The sequence below is a fragment of the Lepidochelys olivacea genome (genome assembly GCF_965140295.1).
Source record: "Lepidochelys olivacea isolate rLepOli2 genome assembly, chromosome: 14".
In the NCBI taxonomy this organism is placed as follows: Eukaryota; Metazoa; Chordata; order Testudines; family Cheloniidae; genus Lepidochelys; species Lepidochelys olivacea.
Genome location: NC_140424.1, coordinates 685,033 through 704,828, shown reverse-complemented (window position 1 = coordinate 704,828; position 19,796 = coordinate 685,033). Strand labels below are relative to the sequence as shown.

At 51.9% G+C, this 19,796-nt stretch overlaps 1 protein-coding gene across 3 annotated transcripts; it reads right to left on the bottom strand.

Moving 5' to 3' along the window:
• Positions 1-8,540: 8,540 nt before the first annotated feature.
• On the bottom strand, positions 8,541-19,214 carry MAFG (MAF bZIP transcription factor G). 3 transcript variants are annotated; one of them, XM_084648254.1, is made up of 3 exons: positions 19,134-19,214; positions 9,745-9,806; positions 8,541-9,657 (listed from the first exon to the last, which is right to left on the bottom strand). In XM_084648254.1, the coding sequence occupies exons 2-3, from the start codon at positions 9,778-9,780 to the stop codon at positions 9,205-9,207; spliced, it is 489 nt and encodes a 162-aa protein (XP_084504380.1). In that variant the 5' UTR covers positions 9,781-9,806; positions 19,134-19,214; the 3' UTR covers positions 8,541-9,204. The 3 variants fall into 3 exon arrangements, with proteins under 3 accessions (XP_084504380.1, XP_084504382.1, XP_084504381.1); XM_084648256.1 differs by lacking the exon at positions 19,134-19,214 and adding an exon at positions 10,360-10,412; XM_084648255.1 differs by lacking the exon at positions 19,134-19,214 and adding an exon at positions 9,995-10,032.
• Between the last annotated feature and the right edge of the window lie 582 nt (positions 19,215-19,796).

The following is a 19,796-nucleotide window of genomic DNA, read 5'->3' as shown; positions in this document are numbered from 1 at the left end:
GACACAGAGGAATATGATACAATTGGGAAGAGACAGTATAGTTTTTGTAAAGGGAAATCCTGCCTCAATAATCTATCACAATTCTTTCAGGGGGTCAACAAACCTATGAACAAGGGTGATCCAGTGGATATAGTGTATTTTGACTTTCAGAAACCCTTGACAAGGTCCCTCACCAAAGGCTCTTAAGCAAAGTAGGCAGTCGTGGGATAAGAGGGAAGGTCCTCTCAGGGATCAGTAACTGGTTAAAAGATAGGAAACAAAGGGTAGGAATAGTCAGTTTTCATAGTGGAGAGAGGTAGTTGTCCCCCCAAAATCTGCACTGGCACCAGTTCTGTTCACCGTAATCATAAATATGGAAAAAGGGTAAACAGTGAGGTGGCAAAGTTTGCAGAGGATACAAAATTCCACAGGATAGATAAGTCCAAAGCCATCCGAAGAGTTACAAAAGTGGTCTCGCTACACTGGGTGATTGGGCAACAAAATGGCAGATTAAATTAATTGTTGATAAATGCAAAGTAATGCAAATTGGAAAACAATCACAATTATACATTCAAAATGGTGTCTAAATTAGAAAGATCTTGGAGTCATAGTAGATAGTTCTCTGAAAACATCTGTTCAATATGTAGTGGCAGTCAAAGAAAAGCCAACAGAATATTAGGAACCATAAGGAAGAGGATAGATGAAACAGAAAATATCATAATGCTACTCTATAAATACATGGTACACCCACACCTGAATACTGCATGCAGTTCTGGTCACCCCACCTCAAAAAAAGATACATTAGAATTGGAAAAAGTAGAGAGAATAGCAAAAAAAAGTTAGAGGTATGGAATGGTTTCCATGTGAGGAGATTAAAAACCTGGTACTGTTCAGCTTGGAAAAGAGAGGACTACAGTTGGAATATGATAGCGGTCTCTCTCTCTGTGTGTATATATATATACACACACATGGTTCATGAATAGTGTGGAGAAAGTAAGTGTTATTTACCCCTTCATTTAACACAAGAACCAGGGTCACCCAATGACATTAATAGACAGCAGATCAACCTGTGGAACTCGTTACCAGGGGATGTTGAGAAGGCCAAAAGTATAACAGGGTTCAAAAAAGAATTAGATAAGTTCACGGAGAATAGGTCCATCAATGACTATTAGCCAGGATGGGCAGGGATCCAACCCCACGCTCTGACTGCCAGAAGCTGGGACTGTACTATAGTGGATGGATCACTCAATAAATTGCCCTCTTCTGTTCATTCTCTCTGAAGCATCTGGTACAAACCACTGTCAGAAGTGAAGATACTTGGCTAGGGACCATTGGTCTGATCCAGTATGGCCATTCTTACGCTCTCCTTATGTTCTTACCCTGCCAAAGGCAACACAATGAGTTGCAGGCACATCATGGTGTAGTTGCAGCTTAGAAGAGGCCTTAGAGCCGAAGCCTGCCTTCTCTGTGGAGAGGCTTATGACTCCATGGGCTCTTTCTAAGTTGGGTAGAGTTTTCCTTGGTGTCTTTGGCCAGCTTGCCCTCGCCACACTAATGTGTGTCTACCACCATCCCAACCCCCACAGGTATCACATCCCTGGGACGCTCCAGTGTTCAAAATGAGAAGTGTACAAGGGGATACTGTGAACCTCTGGGCGCCGATTCTTTGCACCTTGGAGCCTGTGCTCTAGGTTTTTCTCTCCCTTTGCTGCCCCACTGCCAACCTCTAACTATATTCTCTCCTCTTCCTCCTGCTGAGGGAGGGGATATCAGCCAAGACTGGTTTATGAGATTTTCCATGGGGCCATTTCTCAGCATCAGGTCAATGGATCCCTCTACTCAGTGCTTGTGAAACCCTTTAAAGAATGTCTCCACCTGGGGAAAGACATGGCTGGGTTCTCCCTCCTACCCCAAACTTCAGTTCTAGTCTGGGGCAGCATCTCCTCCATAAAGAAGCTATTCCATCACCTAACAGTGTCCATGAAGTAAGGTGTGAGTGCCCCTTGCACTCTAGTCCAAAGAACTGCACCTTTCTGCTGAGACCCAGAATGACAGGGGACACACCTGGAATCTATTGTGTCATCTGTTCAACAAATTGGGGTCTTGTCTACATGCAGCTTTTGTATTGCTTTAACTATATTGGTTTGAAACTCAGTTAAAGCTGTACAACCCTCTGTGTGGACACAGTTATACCAGCATAGCTTATTCCCATAAGTGGGCAGAAACAAACAATACCTCTATAAGGGAGAGATGAGGTCTGTAAGGTAACATCTTAGGGCATGGCTACACTTGCAGTTGTAGAGTGCTGGGAGTTAAACCAGCCTTCAGAGACTGCAGCAGGGAAAACGCTGCAGCTGGAAGCGTACTGGTGTGGCCACATTAGCAGCTCTTGCAACACCACAAAGAGCAGTGCATTGTGATAGCTATCCCAGCATGCAAGTGGCTGCAACGTGCTTTTCAAATGCGGGGGGGGGGGTGCGGTGGAGTGTGACAGGGAGTGTGTTGTGTGTATGTGGAGGGAGAGAGAGTGGGTTTTTGGGGGGCTGAGAGTGTGTCAGCATGCTGTCTTGTAAGTTCAGACAGCAGGAGCCTCCCCCTACTCAAAGCAAGCAGCATTCCTCAGTAATGGTTCCTGTGTCCCGGAGCAGATAAACAACCAGCTGTCTGAAAAGGAGCTTTGAAAGGGCATTCGGCATTCCTACAGCAAGTTCAAAACAATGACAAGAGTGGCCACTTGACTTAAGGGGATTATGGGATGTTTCCAGAGGTCAATCAGAGCACAGTAATGCAACACCTCATTCACACTGGCGCTGTGGTGCTCCAGCAGGGGCGAAGCAAATATTATTCCATTCCCCGAGGTGGATCACCAGCAGCGCTGTAGCCACGGAGTCAGAGCGTTCTACGTGCCTTGCCAGGGTGGATGGGTAGTGAGCTAGTGCGCCCGGGGCTCCTTTATTGCGCTGTAACTCACAAGTGTAGCCAAGCCCTTACTGGTTGATGATTGGGCGTGATGTTGGTGGAAAGGACAAGCTGTCAAGTTCACAGAGCTCTTCTTCAGGTCTGGAGAAGGTTAACAGAGTGTCCAAGCTAAATACAACATGGGAGAAATTAAGCACAAGTACTTCACACATGCTGTAGGAGACCTCTTAATTTTAAGTGGACAACTAAGGGTTATCAGGCAGTAGGGTGTGTTACAAATTGATGTAGCGAGTCATCAAACCAGTGTCTCCATTAAGTCCATGTTCTTCAGTGTTCAGCAGAACTATGAATTTAAGTTCCCAGGCTCAGATAAGGGACCTTATACCAAGAATGGCATCCCCAGGAAGGGACTGTACAATTTAATCTCCTGTAAAGAAGTCACCACCTAACCAAACAGTGAAACTGGTAAAAAAGCGCCGCATAAGCCAGGCCTGGGACAAAAATCAGTGTCTGCAAAACAGAACAATTTCTCAGTTCAGAAGAGCCCCCCACAATGGAGCAGCAGAAGAGCCTGAAACAAACCTTACCGCAAGGCGGCCCACCAAATCCCCAGGGAAGGTGCTCTGGAACGGGTCTCTTTAAAAGAAGTTTATTGGTCATATACAAAATAAAGAAAGCCTCATATCAACAAACATACACTATATACAGAAATAAATTAACAACACCTCCAACGGGGCCGCAACAGCAAATCCCCGACAGTTATCAACAGATACTGATCTACAGGTTGAAAAAGGACAATAATTTAGTAATAAATACTGATGATTAGCTGGGCTTGGCTTGGTTATAGAAAAGCCTTGCACTGAACATTTTATTACACCCCTGTCAGAGATCTCGCCCCCATTTCTAGTCATTTTTTATATTTACAAATTAGATTCTGTTTAATAAAATATTTTTTTTTTTAACCATTTTAGAGTCCTTTTAAAACTGAAAAGAAGCAAATACATGATTCAGAACTGAGCCTTGCAGGCCTGGTCCTCGTGTTTGACACAAGCCAATATTGACACTGCAGGGCACCATAGCCTGGGCAGTGGCCAAGGCGCCCTTGTCCTGTCACTTCGTGCTCAGGATGTTATTTCTCCAACAACATTCCAGTTTGGCCAAGGGTGTAATAAACTCCGGCAGACTGCAGTGAGGTCACACTTCAGGCAGGGCTCAGCAGTTTGATAGTTCCTTCTCCCCTTGGAATTGGGCAGGGACTCCACTCCCGCTGCCCCACCATTGTACTCTGTGAATTCATGGCAGCACAATACTGCCCTCCACTGGGGAGTGGTTCACGTGGCTGCCTCAGGAAGGAACTGGGGCTGCAGAATCATTCACACAGGCTGTAGCCAGAGGTATCATACACAAGCATCCAAAGCTCACTCATGCACCCCAGGCAGCCAACCTGACTGCTCCTTACTCCCACAGGGAGCAACGCCACCGACTAAGAAGAGAATACTTCCCCAGCCAGGCTGCCCCTTAACACCTACCAGCCCTGCAGCTGAAAGGGGCCCAGCACGACCTCCTCATATCTGAGTGGGGAGGGGAGTCACAGTGTACCCACAGGTCCCCACCCTTCCCTTTACTATGGTGGGAGGCAGCAGCATACCCTGGCAGGAAGGGAACCTTCCTCTGAGGTGAGCGCGTTAGTGTTTGTTCCTGCCAGAAAAACCACAGCTTGAAGCACAGAGCTTCATTCAGGAAGGCGTCTGTAAGCAAAAGGATCAGTCCCCTCCCAGCGATGTCCTCCCTGTGGGCTTGTGAAGGGACAGGACACAGCCCCCAGCTAGCCATTACCCTCTGACCACTGGGGGTGTGGTGGGGGGAGAGGGCAAGAGGGGCTCTGCTCACAAAAGGTTGGAAAAAATATGCCACCCCCAGCTCTTCACAAATCCACCCCCCATGTATTTCATAGCAGAGACAAAGGGATGGTGGTAACCATCCAGGATCTCACGCACACACACCAGCCAACCCAAGGGAAGAGTGCTCTGCATGCCCCTCCCCACCTGCATGAACCCTCACAGAGCAGTCCTAGCTCTTGCCTGCACACTGCAGTCTGCCTCTTCCTCTCCCTAAAGAGAAATATCCATCATGTTGCCTAAGCCAAGAGATCACTTTACACAATTCACCACAACATACACAAGTCCCTGTGCACACCCTGGGTGGGACAGCCACGCCTACACCCAGCCGTGCGAGGGTGGATACACTTCACGGGTTTGCTTTGCAGCCAGGCCAGGAGCAAAAACCCCACCCGCTGCGTCAAAAAGATACCGGAGAAAGAAAACACAACACCCTTCACAGCAGGAAACCAAATGAACAAGCACCTTGAAAACAAGAACTGTCACACTCTGAAACACTTAGATATGAGAGAGAAATCAAGTGAAGGGTTGGGGGGCCTGACTCACACTGGGACAATCCATAAACACAAGAAGCTGACTGGTGCTGGGGTGGGTGGGGGAGTGCCCCCTTCAGTATAAACAGGGGATTCCCTGAACACAGGGGCAAGAAGGTATTCAGATTTGATACTTCACCAAAACCAAAGAACCAAAACCACGGACACGGGGCACAGCACAGCCCGCAGGGAGCTGCCCAGAGCCCCTTCAACACGCCGGTCACTGACGCGGGGCACAGCACAGCCCGCAGGGAGCTGCCCAGAGCCCCTCCAACATGCCAGTCACGGACGCGGGCCAGAGCACCAAGCACAGAGAAGGGAAGCAACTTGCATAAGGTCACACACGGAGCAGTGGCTGAGCCAAGAGGGGAACCCAGAAGTCCTGGCTCCCAGCACCGAGTTCATTACTCCACATCACACAACTACAGCTTCGCTGCCTTTGCACCTAAATCTTCTATGTAGAGATGTGATGTCACTGAATATGCCCAGCCAATCAGAGAGCTGTTTGGGATAACAGCCTAACAAGCACAATAAGAGAATGTCAAGAGGAAAAGATTCTGTCTGAGTCAGTGTCTGCCGCCCGCTCTCCATCCTCCAGCCCTCACGGCACCCAGCCCTACAGCATCCTCTCCCAGTAAACACATTTACCAGGACTCCTCTGAAGACGGATGATGGATGAGATGTCAGTCAGGGAGGGAAGTTCCAGGCCGTTAGATGAGGGTTGAAGTAGGAGGGAAAGGGATTGGTAGCCACTAACGGGGTTCTCTCTGACCACCTGCTCCTTCTGTTGCACAGAAACTGATGGGGTCTCCTCAAACCAAACCCTCTCGGAGCTAGAGCACAGCATCCAGCTCGCTATATACCCCTGGCAACAGTGTCCCCTGCATTCCAGGCAGGACAGACATGCCAGGCTGGCTCAGAACTGCCTTCTGCACTCAGCTTCATGTGGGGTACCCAATTTCAAGCTGGTTCTCGGGGGAGTTAGGACTTGGTATTCTGGGCTCATTTCAGGGTTCTGCAGTTGAACACCACCCAGAAAACTGGGGAGTTAAATCCCAAGGAGCTGCACTGCACACTCCAAGGTCACTAGCCCTTCTCAAGAGTTACAGTCTCAGCAGGTTCCTGGGGACTGAGACCAGAGATTGAAGACACCTATTTTTCATAATGGAGACTAGAGAAAGCCCCATGGCTTGGCAGGGGGAACATGGGGAAGGTGGGAGACATCCCAATCCTCTCCTCTGTACAATGCAACTCACTGGGAAGTTCGACCCCAACGGCTTCCTCCTGGATCCCAGATCAAAGCATAGCAGAAAAACCACTCAAGCTCTGGAGTAAGGGTGGGACTTCATGGAAAATCCTCCATAGTGGACTACTGCTCTGCCCTGAGTGCTCAGACTCCAACCTGTCCTTGGCCCTCCCTCTTCTTACTGAATGCTTGGCTTTTGGCAGGCCTACCTGCTTTAAGTAAAAAGCAAAAATCTCTGCCCATGAGTGGGGTGGGCATGAAATTTGCCCAGCCAGAGGAGGTCAGCAATATGAACAGGCTCCTAAGCTGCCTAGCCCAGCACCAGCATACTCTGTCCCCTACGCTCAGCCTGAATCCAGCAACCCAGAGAGCACCACATGGAGCTCAGTGTCCCTGTCAGGCTGGTCTCCTCCCACTGTCCTGCCACCTCGGGGTAACAGCAATGAGCTGTAGCTGCCAGGGGAACAGTTTGTGGCAAGGGATCGAGACCTCAGATAGCATCTTAGCTCCATTGCATAGCCTTGCATACACATCACACCTAGAAGAAGCTGCACCAGGAAGCTGGGGAGGTTGGATGGAGAGGAAAGAAAGCAACTATGTCCTGGCTTCCCTTTCAGTACTATGCAGACACTCAACAGCAAGCAAGAGTAGCAGCCGTGTTAGTCTGTATCCGCAAAAGGAAAAGGAGGACTTGTGGCACCTTAGAGACTAGTTAGTCTTCAAGGTGCCACAAGTCCTCCTTTTCTTTCAACAGCAAGGGAGTCCATCACCAGGACTGATGCAACTTCCTGCCCTGCTCAAATGCACAATGAGGCTCATGGCCAGCATCTAATGAGCACTTAAAAGTTCTTACCGCAGGATCTAAAAGGAAACCAAAGCCCAGAGCTATTTCCCATTAGTCTCCTCCTAAACATGACCTCTTGGATCAGTCTCCATTGCTTCACTTTCCCTGCCATCTTTCCTGCTTGAAGAGTAGGGGGAACACAGTCTTACAACAGTCTGCCATGTTCAGGTAACAGAGCTACCAAGAACAACCTGGTTAGCAACAGCCCCCAGGAGCAGCTGTACCTCTGCAGAGGGTGGCTGCCAGCTAGGGAAACAGGCTGTTCGGCTATACAAAAGAACGGTGCAGAAGGAGAGGCTCCTGGAGAGATGGCACCATCTGTTCACACCCATCAAGTTGTTCTGACTTCCGTTTAGAAAGGTCAGGATGGATCTTGGCCCAACTGATTGGGGAGCCAAGGACCTGCTGCAGGCCTAGGACAGTGCCCCATGTCAATCCCTGGAAAAGCAAAGGCAGCATGAAGACAGGACATCCAGACAGCAAAGGCAGCTATTGGCACCATCACATCACAGCGCCACACAAGAGCTCAGAGAGCACGGACAGCGCAACACAGTGGGAACACGAAGGAAGCCAGCGAGTTCAAGAATAAGTCACTTTTGGTACAATTGCAAAAGATATCAAACAGGACTTGCCTCTTTTTTGTCTTTTTCTAAATTTTATAAATAAAGTCTGATAACTCTTTATAAAAACTAACCTCAGAGCCACAGAGAGTTTGCAGGAGGTTCATGAGAAACTTTAAAATTATTTTTCTTTATTTACTTTTCAGCTAGCAGAGACTGAGAATATTTCTCCATTTATATGGTCAAATATTCCTGCCTGCTCAGGTAAAAAAAGCCGACTATAAATATGCTCTCTTCCGTCTGATTTTAAACTTAGATAATTTAATAACTCTTAAAATGAATGTTTCTCTCTTTAAATAAAAGGACTATTTAACCACAAACTGGTTGTGTAAACCATCACACTAGACACACTTGATACCCTCAATAGATGGGAAAAACTAGTGATTTTGGTCTTGTTCAGTGCAACATGTTAGGCACAAAACTGGCCTTCAGTCACTATGGTATCTCCTCCTCCCCTCATTGCTGGCCCCCCACAATGTCCCCATCGTCCCCCACCCTCCATCTCCAGAGCAGACACACCAGGGAACTGCAATTTCCTCTCTTCCATTACCGCATGTGTGTGGCTGGTGCAGTGAAAGTCACAAGGAAACCTGCCTTTGGGACACAGGCGGCATGTCTAGAAGTTAAACTCAGTTACACAAACTACCCCCCACGGCAATCACTGATACCAAGTGAGACAGAAGCAGCAGATTTGGGCACCTGGCAAACAGACACCGAGATATGCCACTTGGAAGTATAATGGAATAAATCCTTCGGAAGTGACTGAAACCAGAAATCCCAACTCCCTGCCACAGAGCCTCCTCTGCCCTCCCATCCCCTACCCACTGAGGAGTGTCGTGGGCCTCAAGCACACACCTTCCTTCATGCTGTGCAGAATTTCTTTGGCTAGAACACCAAGGTCTTTCACAGTCTCTATCCCAAGGATGCCCCAGAGGGCTGTAGACCCAAAGGTGGGAGGCTCTGTTTGCACAGGATGTGGGGGTGTCACCACTGGACATATCAATCTGAACAAAACAAAACACAAAACTGGAGCGATCAGCAGGCCAGTCCCGAGCAGAGAGGAGGGAGTCCTGACCCAACAGGAAAGGGGTTTGTGCTTTGGGGATTCCAGGTTAGCTTTGCGCCTAACTGCCCTGCACAGAGAAGCCCAGGCAGCATTGCTTTACTAAGACCGGGCGTCCGTTTTGGATTTCACTATCGTGATGACACTGGTGGTGGCAACTTTGCCAGGGATGAGGGGCCCCATGGTGGAGGTGATAGGGCCCCGCGCTGGGGCCACAGGGCTCCGGGCCACGGTTCTGGCGAAGTTCTGGAGCGCCTCATACTTGGAGCGGAGGGCATCGAGTTCCATTTTCATGCTAGCATTCTCAGAGGCCAGCTTCTCCACCTCTTGCTGCAGCTCTGCCTTCTGCTTCTCCAGTTCCTCCTTCTGGGTGACACGCTTGACACGACAGCTAGCCGCGTAGCCTCGGTTCTTCAGCGTGCGCCGACGCTGCTTCAGCTGGATGATCTCCTCCTTGGACAGGCCCCGTAGATGCTGGTTCAGCTCACGCACAGACATGGTCACCAGCTCCTCATCTGTCAAGCTGGTCCCATTCTCGCCCGGCTCCCGCTTCACCTGTGGGAAGAGGAACACATGCATTATTGCGATCCCCCACAGAGTGCCAGCTGCTGGTCACCCATGCTCCCAGGCCCCCCCCTTTACCTTTAAGGCTTTGTTTCCTTTGTTGGGGGTCGTCATAACACGAGAGCCTTGTCAGTCAGGATCTGAAACAAAGGAGGGGAAGATCAGAGGTTGGCCCATGGGATCAACTCCCCAGGGGCAACCTAACCCTGAACAGCACCCAGGGGTTCCAACAGGGGAGGTTGGGGCCAAGCCTGCTGCCAGTGCCAGTCTCTCCCACATGCTATGCTTAGCAAGCACCTGTCTCCCAGTCTGAACCAGACCGACTCACAAGCAACTGATCCTGCCCCTCAGCAGAAGCTGCTGCTGCTCATCTCTCTCCTTCCTCACCCGAGCGCCTGTGAAGACTTAAGCCAAGTGCTGGCAGTGGCTGGGGAGGGAAAGGGGGTGGGGGGAGATTAGAAACACTGGGAGGAGTCAGAGTACAAGGAAGCCACATATTTAAAAATAGCCTGGCAGGCAGCAGGCTGGGTCCAGAGCATGGTTGTTCCAAGCCTGTCATGCTGACTCAGCACATTGGCAACCTCTGAGCCTCTCTCAGACACCCCCTTCCTCAGAACCCCCAAGCACAACCAACCAGCTGGAGTCATTTAAGTGTCCTCCCTCCATAGGGGGCCTGAAAACAGCCTCCCTTACCTGTGACCCTTTCAGGCTGGGGTCAAAATTCTCACTGAGGGCCAGAGAGTCCAGAGGACCCAAACCAGTGAAGTCCAAGGAATGGTGATTCCAGAAGCAGCTGCGCAGGGGGAAAGCCACTGGCTCTGCTAGAATCCCCTGCTGGGCTGCCCCAGGAAGTAGATAGTCACCACTCCTAGCTCCCACCCCCGACCTGCACTGTCCCTCTCACCCCACAGTCCAGGGGTGCAGGTCTACTTAGCAACGCTCTGTGGTACACTCAAAAGTGAGAGAGGGTAGAGGGAACCTGCAGCACTGGAAAAGTATTTGCCCTGCCAACCACCACACAAGCCCCACTTCGTGCCTAAGCATTTCCTCAACCCCTATGCAGGGGCTGGGCACTTTCCACCTGACAAGCTCATCCTCCTCCTGTTAAAATGCCAGGCCGAAGGCCCACTGCCAGGGGTAGTCAATAGGCAGACTGTGGGCCAAATCCGAACCGCTAGATGCTTTTCAATAGACTCTGAAATTTTATCATCATCATCAGGGTTGGGTTTTGTTGGGGTTTTTTTATTATTATTATTATTTTCTATGGAGTCTGGACCTTGACCAAGAAGTTTGGACCTTGACAAAAAAGAATTGACTATCCCTGCCCCACTTTCCCCTCCTGATTCAGGGAAGTGAGTTCAAAGACCAAGGGTGATAAATTAAACATGAAGAGGCCACAGAAAGAAGAGAGTGGATCCCTTTGCTATCACCAGTGGGAAGATTTGAGCTCTTCCCTTCACACAGCAGCCATCTGGGATTCAGACACACATATACTGACAGCTGTAATGGAGACTCATGCTCCTAGGTCCTTCCTCCTCTAGGTCTGCAGTTCTAGAAAGACAGTAATAAACCACCGCCCTGTCTAGGTTTTGCTACTGGGAAGCCTCCTGAAATCCCACTTGACACAACCACAGCTGTGCCCCAAACAAGAAGGGAACATGAGCCACCCTAGAGAGCTGCCACTGCCAAGACTGGGATGAGCACTCCCATCCAAATCCAGACTGAGAACGCTTCTATATTTGTGTGCTATCCAGTCGCAAGCACAGTTAATGCTGCCACAATAAAACTAATCATATTTGCAGCTTGTATCTTGTTCATTACATGCAAGAAACATTGACACAATGCTGAGAATCAGACACAAAAGTCAGTAAATGCCAAGTTATCGTGCTCAGGCATCATGCAATGCATCTACCACCATCCACCAGAGAAGAAAGGCTTCAGCATTTTCCAAGATTCCCAACAAACAGGCAGGATTCAAATGCTTCTAAAGTGCCAGAGGCTACTGGGAGGTAAGTAATTTATGCCTAGAGGACATAGCCTTAGCCTCGCAGGAGATGCTAACTATGCTCAGATAATGCTGCTATGAAAGGTCATTTCTGTCATCCAGCCTCCACAGGAAGTATTATTCCATTATACTTCCAAGTGGCATATCACAGGAAGTTGCTGCACAAAGAGCAGGCTCGCACAGGCCATGAGCAGGACAGTTTCACAGGACACCAGCAATTGTTTTGTAAAATGTATTCTCCCCTCTTCATTGCGTCATTTCACTCCCTCTCACTTTCAGGAGAAACAATGAATCCTCCCCCCCACCCCACTACAATGGAGTTGAAATAGTCTGTTTACTTCAGAGTAACAGCCGTGTTAGTCTGTATTCGCAAAAAGAAAAGGAGTACTTGTGGCACCTTAGAGACTAACCAATTTATTTGAGCATAAGCTTTCGTGAGCTACAGCTCACTTCATCGGATGCATAAAGTGGAAAATACAGTGAGGATGTTTTTATACACACAGATCATGATTACTTCCTCATTCATGGAAAAAGGGCTCCTACTGGCAGAAGCTGCAGAAGGGGGGGGGGGGGGAAGAGACGGACCGACCGATCAGGACTTTCACATTTGTAGATCCTACAAATTTAGTCTTGGCACTGATATTTTAGACTATATAAACACTTCATATCCAGAAAATAGTCCCAAGCAAAGTATTGATATGGGGGAGGGGGCAGAGGCAGATTCACTCAAAATTTAAGGGCCTAAGCTGCTCAGCAAAATCCCTCAGCATGAGAAATCCAGATCTCCATTAAGCATGTCACAGGAGCTGCTCAGAGAACACTGCCTCACCCTACCCTTCACCCCCTGCACTGTGCAGTATGTACACATGCCCCTTTACTGCTAAAACACTGAATTCCTGCAAACTGGCTGTTTGAATGCACTCGGCTGTCAGGAATAGGTGCTATAATCCTCCCCACTCCTCAAGCTCCTAAAATCATACAGCCCATGCAAACTGCTTCCAGATCTGAGAGTCACTCTGGGAACAAGGAGAGATCTGAGAAGAGTCAGGGACAGGTGGGAGCTGAAAGGAACCAGTGGTGGAGAGACAATGGCTGGGTGCTTCCAAACCACTGCAGGTGGTCAGACAGCTGGGATGGGATGGGGGTAGGAGAAAGATCAACAGATTGGAAAGGAGAAAAGGAGTGGGAGAACCTGATGACAACTAAACTCTTCCTTTCAGAGTAGCAGCCGTGTTAGTCTGTATTCGCAAAAAGAAAAGGAGGACTTGTGGCACCTTAGAAACTAACCAATTTATTTGAGCATGAGCTTTCGTGAGCTACAGCTCACTTCATGCATCCAATGAAGTGAGCTGTAGCTCACGAAAGCTTATGCTCAAATAAATTGGTTAGTCTAAGGTGCCACTAGTACTCCTTTTCTTTAAGCTCTTCCTTGTATCTTAGGGTTAAAAGGGTTGAACAGAAGGAATCCAATTTGTCAGGCCTTGTTCTCTATCCAAGCCTAACCTCCCAGCACCTCTGCAGCTGTAGTAAGATTCCATTGAAAGTATCTGATGATTCAGCACCCCCTCTCAAGAAGAGATCAAAGGTGGAGAAGCATCACTCAGAAGGTATCAGTGCCTGAGTCTCCATCACTGAGGGGAGGACCAGGGAAAGGCTTGCTGGTCACTTTCCAGCCCTGACAGGAAGGCCAAAGGCAGGGCTATTCAGAAGCCTACACAGAGGACACTCAGAACGGTCATCAAGGCAGAGACAAACTTGGTCTAACTCCCCAGACTGCTGATTTCTCAGCTTTTCAATGGCTTCATGAAGAAAGATCACACTGAAAAGTGCCAAGTACAACGGCTCCAAGGGGAAAAATGCAGCCTCAACACATTTCACCAGAATTCAAAAGGCCTGAACTCAGCACAAGCACAGCCAATTCTCTCCTCAGCTGAAAAAAGGCACAACAGAGCTGACAGCAAAACGCATGATTCAACACAGGCCCCATTCTCAACATTCCCGATTCACAGAACTGTGCCATCAAACTAGTGTAAACATGCTGACGTCACTCCTTCCAGCAGCCCAGCCAGCCTGGAGACCGCTCCACTAAGGGAGGCCCATCCTCAAGGGATGTAGCAGCCAGAGGAAGGAACTGCACTGTAAGGGGTTTTGCAGGGGGGATGGCAGGCCAAACAATGGTGCTTACACCGGCAGCAAAGACACCGCTTGAATATTCTTGCTGACTGTACGTGTTGAAGTGGAGACAGTACCTCCTCTGCAACTCATCTCTTCAGATCACCCACAGATACACACTGCAGCAGATGGGCCCCAAGTCAAACTAGTGCCCAGAACATCTTTACAGTGCAGCTAAAATACCTGTGCACAATTTAGCTGAATTCAGACAGAGAATGGGAATAGCCGATTCTCAGATACTCCTTCCCTCAGCATATTAACCCCTTTCTAAATGCAGAGCCCTGCTGGGCAAGGTGTATCACTTACACAGGAGATGGGAAGTGGCCTAAGATGCTGTAAAGCAGAGGCCTTCCCAGCTCTGAGCAGCAAACCTTCATGCAATAAGCTGTCACCTGAGAATCCTGCTTTCCAGACACAGGAAATGCCAGGATGCAAGAAGGGAGAATAATTCTACTGTTGAGCAGGACCTGCAGCCCGCCCCGTAACCTGGGAGGGAAAGGTTCCAGTGGCATCTGCTGCTCCCCACTGCATGTAGCTCAAACTTTCTGAACCCTTCCAAAGCTTGTCAGCTCTGGGCAGGGGGCAGATTAAGCATCAACCAGCAGCATGTCTTTCAATAAGCAGCAACTCACCTCACACTTCTCCTTCAAACCCGGTTACTGGTTGGGCTCAGGAGAGCCCACAGAGTGGAATTTTCAGTCCCTTCTAGAGGATGCAATGAGCCTCTGCACCTCTAAACCCCTTTTCCCTAAGAAAATATTTTAACAGTAACGCAGACCAAAAACTCCCTCTCCACCAATGGTACAATGTCCAACAGCTGCCCCAACTCTGAAGCTTTCATTCCAAGTGACATTGTCTAGATAAAACAGAACAGAGCAGCCCTGCACACACCCAAGTCAGGTCTCTGGGGTACAGAGACAAGCAAACGCTCAGGTCTAAGGTAGGAGGGATACAGCTTCTTGGCTTGTGCTTTTCTCTACCTTTTTCCTTCATGGGGAGACCAAAGATGAAAGAAATAGTCCTGCCTCTGGGGTGACTGACAACACAGATGGCCGAAGAAAGTCTTCTGTCAGCCCTCACCTGTCACCTCATACAAAATAGCAACCACCACCCCTCAGCTCAGAGAGCCTTGGATCACCGTCAGTGAGGTTACTGAACAACAGACTGTGGAACACAGCAGGTGAATTGGCTCTAGCAGAGTCTTCTCCTGCAGTGTACATCTTCATATCCAAAGGGACTTGTACTTGCTGCTCTTCATATACATCTATTCCATCCAGAGGAGCTGGGAGACCAGATAGAAGCGTGTACCTCTGCTGATCACCCAGGTAAGAGGGAGCAGATGTGCTGCAAAGACTGACATTACAATAATTCCCAGCATGCAGAACAACTTGATGCAGAGGCCATACAGGTAATAAAGCAAACCAACCAAAAAACCCCACAGAACATGCTTGTCTGGATCCTTCCTTCCCCCTACACCCATCTGTAGATCGCTCTCGGAATGGGAACACTTCAGGTCAGGAAACAGATCTTCTGTTGTGCTTGGCAAGTGCCTGGTACATTTTAGGGGTTACTGCATTCAAAAAAAAAACAAACAAACATGGGGATTCACAGGGATACTGAAGAGCGTGACCTAGTGTTTTGAACACAGGACTGGGATGCAAGACACCCAAATCCTACTCTTGGCTCTGCACTTACTGTGTGGCTTTGGGGAAATCAGTCTCTCCCTGCCTAAGTTTCCATTTCTGCAGCATGGGGATAATATTGACCTGCTTGCCTCCCAGCTGGGAGCTTAATTCATTAACATTTTGTACTAACTGACGTTATGAATAAATGCCTTACCACTACTATACATTTTGATTTGATAGGTAGGATCTTTAGAAGAAGTTGTGTGTGGGCTAGGGAAACTTAACACAATGGCTGACATTGTGTCAACTGTGTTTCTATGGCAATGTGTTTTTAAAGATTGAGCAACTACAGTTAGGGCTCGTCTATGCTTAAAATGCTGCGCCTCTGCAGCCGTGCTTCAGTGAAGAAGCTATCTAAACGGGCAGGAGATATTCAGTCAGCGAAGTTAATCCACCTCCCCAAGAGGCAGCAGCTAGGCGGATGGGAGAATTCTCCCAGCAACGTAGCACTGCCTACACCAGGGGTTAGGTGAGTTTAACTGGGTTGCTCCAGGGGTGGATGTGTCACATCCCTGAGCGATGTAGTTATATCAACCTAATTTCCTAGCATACAGCAGACCTTACACTAGCAAGGCTAGAAATGTATAAGGCATATAAACCCTCCTGCTTCAGGGCCTAAGCCAAACACTAACTGGCAGTCAGGGACAGAAGAAACTACCCCCATGGGCTGGTTATTCCATAATTGTTCATTACAGGGTTTCTTGCACCTTCCTCTAAAGCAGCTGATTCCGGATGCTGTCAAAGATTGAACTAGATGGACCACTGGTCTGAGCCAGTCTGGCAATTCCTGTGTTCCTATAGGCACAGCACTTAAACCTAGAAGTAGGCAAGTATCTGCAAAGAGCTGTAAATCCTTTGGTGAGACATCCTTGAGAAACACAAAACATTCTTAAAATTACTCATTCAGTAGCAGTTAATTCATAAATACTGCTGTTATTGTTCAATTCATATGCACCCTTGACAGAGCTGGGTTTCCCTCAAAGGCAAAGGTCTTCATCATATCTACCAGTGGAGTTAGGCCTGACCCCACTTGTTTTGGTTCACCCTGCCTTGCGACAATGCATTTGGGTTGAGCAGAAATTTTGCTATGGGAGGAAAGATGGTGAACTGTTGTAATGTTGCACACAGGTGTTCACTATTACTCAGGGTTCTTTGGTGTCTCACAACAGTTGGGTTTAGCTGATCTTTGGGCACTTTGAATAGATCTGTAGCGCTGCTCTCCTCTTTCTGTTTATGTTTAAGGTATGCCAGCCTCAACTGAGCCCTTGAAAGGGTTGTGTTTATTGTTACAAAGACCATGTGTGTCTCTGGGGACCTGCTGGGGACTGTACTGCAAGACTATCACCCTAGCAGATCAATCAACTGTAACACTAGCTGAGGCAGGAGAGGTGCACTGGGTGTTACAAGTACAATGCAAGCATGCAAAAAACAGATCGCACAGAGCTCAAACATGCGTCAGGAAAGTATACAGAGCAGACAGTCTGATGGTCTCACACTGAGACCAGCCCCAGGAAGCTAGTTCTGAACAGGAAGTGTTTTCAGAATCCTTGTTCCCACCCCACCACATACATCCACCTCCCACAACAAACCTTTTCTGTTTCCTCCCTACATCCTGTCCCTCAGCAGCCAGAGTGGTCAACGCACAGACCCAGCATATGGATGTCACCCAGCGCTGTGTGCTCACAAATTCTAGTCAGGATTTTAACTCCACCATTCATCCCACTGCCTGCACCTGCAGCTCCATCCCACAGCAGCCAGGCTCACAAGGGGGAGACCTGCTGCCCTCCATGACAGCGCTATCCTCTCACTTTCTCAGCAGATGAGTCAGCATGTCAAGCTCCGACACCCTAAACGTCAGTTTGCAGACACAGACTTACCAGCACATTGTCCCCCTGTCCATGAGCCCCCACCTCACTCCCCTCTCAGTGCCCCATTACCCCTTGGCACCGTCTACCCAGTGAGCTCATGCTGATGAGTCAGCAGTGTCTCTGTTCAACATTCACAAGATGCGGGTCTAATGGGAGAGGGGGTGCAGGCACCAGCTCCTCGGAAACACTCTCTCTAGGGTGACCCACAGCAGCTCTAAGACACTTCCCACCACAGCCCCAGACACCTGATGAATCAACAGCTCTCGCCTTTAACACCCTCAGACACGTCTGCACATCGCAAGGGGCAAACAGCAGGGAGAACGCACCACATCTCCTCCCCCATTGCCCCGGGGAAGGCGGGGGGGACAGACTCCCTGCTCGCTCGCCCCGCCAAGTGCCCTGGGGAAGACAGGGGGGGCTCCCATGCTCTCTCTCTCTCCCTCCCCGTGCCCCGGGGAAGGCGGGGGGGCCCTGCTCTCTCTCTCCCCCCCCCACAATGCCTCGGGGGAAGGCGGGGGGGCCCCCTACTCTCTCCCCCCCCCCCGCCAAGTGCCCCGGGGAAGGCGGGGGGGCCCCCTGCTCTCTCTCTCTCCCCCCCCCCGCCAAGTGCCCCGGGGAAGGCGGGGGGGCCCCCTGCTCTCTCTCTCTCCCCCCCCCCCGCCAAGTGCCCCGGGGAAGGCGGGGGGGCCCCCTGCTCTCTCTCTCCCCCCCCCCCCGCCAAGTGCCCCGGGGAAGGCGGGGGGGCCCCCTGCTCTCTCTCTCCCCCCCCCCCCCGCCAAGTGCCCCGGGGAAGGCGGGGGGGCCCCCTGCTCTCTCTCCCCCCCCCCCCCCGCCAAGTGCCCCGGGGAAGGCGGGGGGGGCCCCCTGCTCTCTCTCTCTCTCCCCCCCCCCCGCCAAGTGCCCCGGGGAAGGCGGGGGGGGCCCCCTGCTCTCTCTCTCTCTCCCCCCCCCCCCGCCAAGTGCCCCGGGGAAGGCGGGGGGGCCCCCTGCTCTCTCTCTCTCTCCCCCCTCCCCGCCAAGTGCCCCGGGGAAGGCGGGGGGGCCCCCTGCTCTCTCTCCCCCCCCCGCCAAGTGCCCCGGGGAAGGCGCGGGGCCCCCTGCTCTCTCTCCCCCCCCCCGCCAAGTGCCCCGGGGAAGGCGGGGGGGCCCCCTGCTCTCTCTCCCCCCCCCCGCCAAGTGCCCCGGGGAAGGCGGGGGGGCCCCCTGCTCTCTCTCCCCCCCCCCGCCAAGTGCCCCGGGGAAGGCGGGGGGGCCCCCTGCTCTCTCTCCCCCCCCCCCGCCAAGTGCCCCGGGGAAGGCGGGGGGGCCCCCTGCTCTCTCTCCCCCCCCCGCCAAGTGCCCCGGGGAAGGCGGGGGGGCCCCCTGCTCTCTCTCGCTCTCTCCTCCCCCCGCCAAGTGCCCCGGGGAAGGCGGGGGGGCCCCTTGCTCTCTCTCCCCCCCCCCGCCAAGTGCCCCGGGGAAGGCGGGGGGGCCCCTTGCTCTCTCTCCCCCCCCCCGCCAAGTGCCCCGGGGAAGGCGGGGGGGCCCCCTGCTCTCTCTCCCCTCCCCCGCCAAGTGCCCCGGGGAAGGCGGGGGGGCCCCCTGCTCTCTCTCCCCCCCCCCCGCCAAGTGCCCCGGGGAAGGCGGGGGGGCCCCCTGTTCTCTCTCCCCCCCCCCGCCAAGTGCCCCGGGGAAGGCGGGGGGGGCCCCCTGCGCTCCCCCCCCGGAAAGGCGGGGGCCCCGCCCTCGCTCCCTCACCCTCCGCACGGTGCCGCCGGGGGGGCCGGGGCCGGGGGGGCGCTGGGAGGGACCGAGATTCCGGGAGCCGCCGCCGCCGCCGCTCACGGACGCGTCACGTGATGTTTGGGTCACGTGGCTCCATTCATGAAGCGGAGGCCCGGCGCAACCGCCCCGAGCCTTAAAGGGAGGTGGCCGCGGTCGTTCGTGTCGGGGCAAAAAAAAGACGTCGCGCAGGTGGGCCTGGACCTTAAAGGGAAAGCGAGCGCGCGCGCGCACGTGGGGGGTGGGGCGCCGGCTGGCCGCGCTCCTGCCTTTGCCGCGGGCGGGGCCGGAGCGGGCGCCCCCCCACGGGCCGGACCGGACCGGACCGGACCCCGCCCGCCCGCGAAGGCCCCGGCGAGAGGCGCCGCAAGGGGGTCCCCGGGGTGCGAGGGGTCCCCGGGGTGCGGGTTTCCAGGGCCGCCCGTTGCTGGCTCTGCGGGCCGGGTGACTTGGCTCCCTGGGTCGAGAGCTGGGGCGGGACCGGGACCGGTACCGGTACCGGTACCTGGCCTGCGAGCGGCGGCGCGGGTAGAAACCCTTTCCCGCCGGTACTGCACGCACGGGGGGCTCAAGGTGGCTGCTCCCAGCCCAGGGCCCCCCCGCTCTCCCCGTCCGCTCCGACCCCCCCGCCTTGTGTAG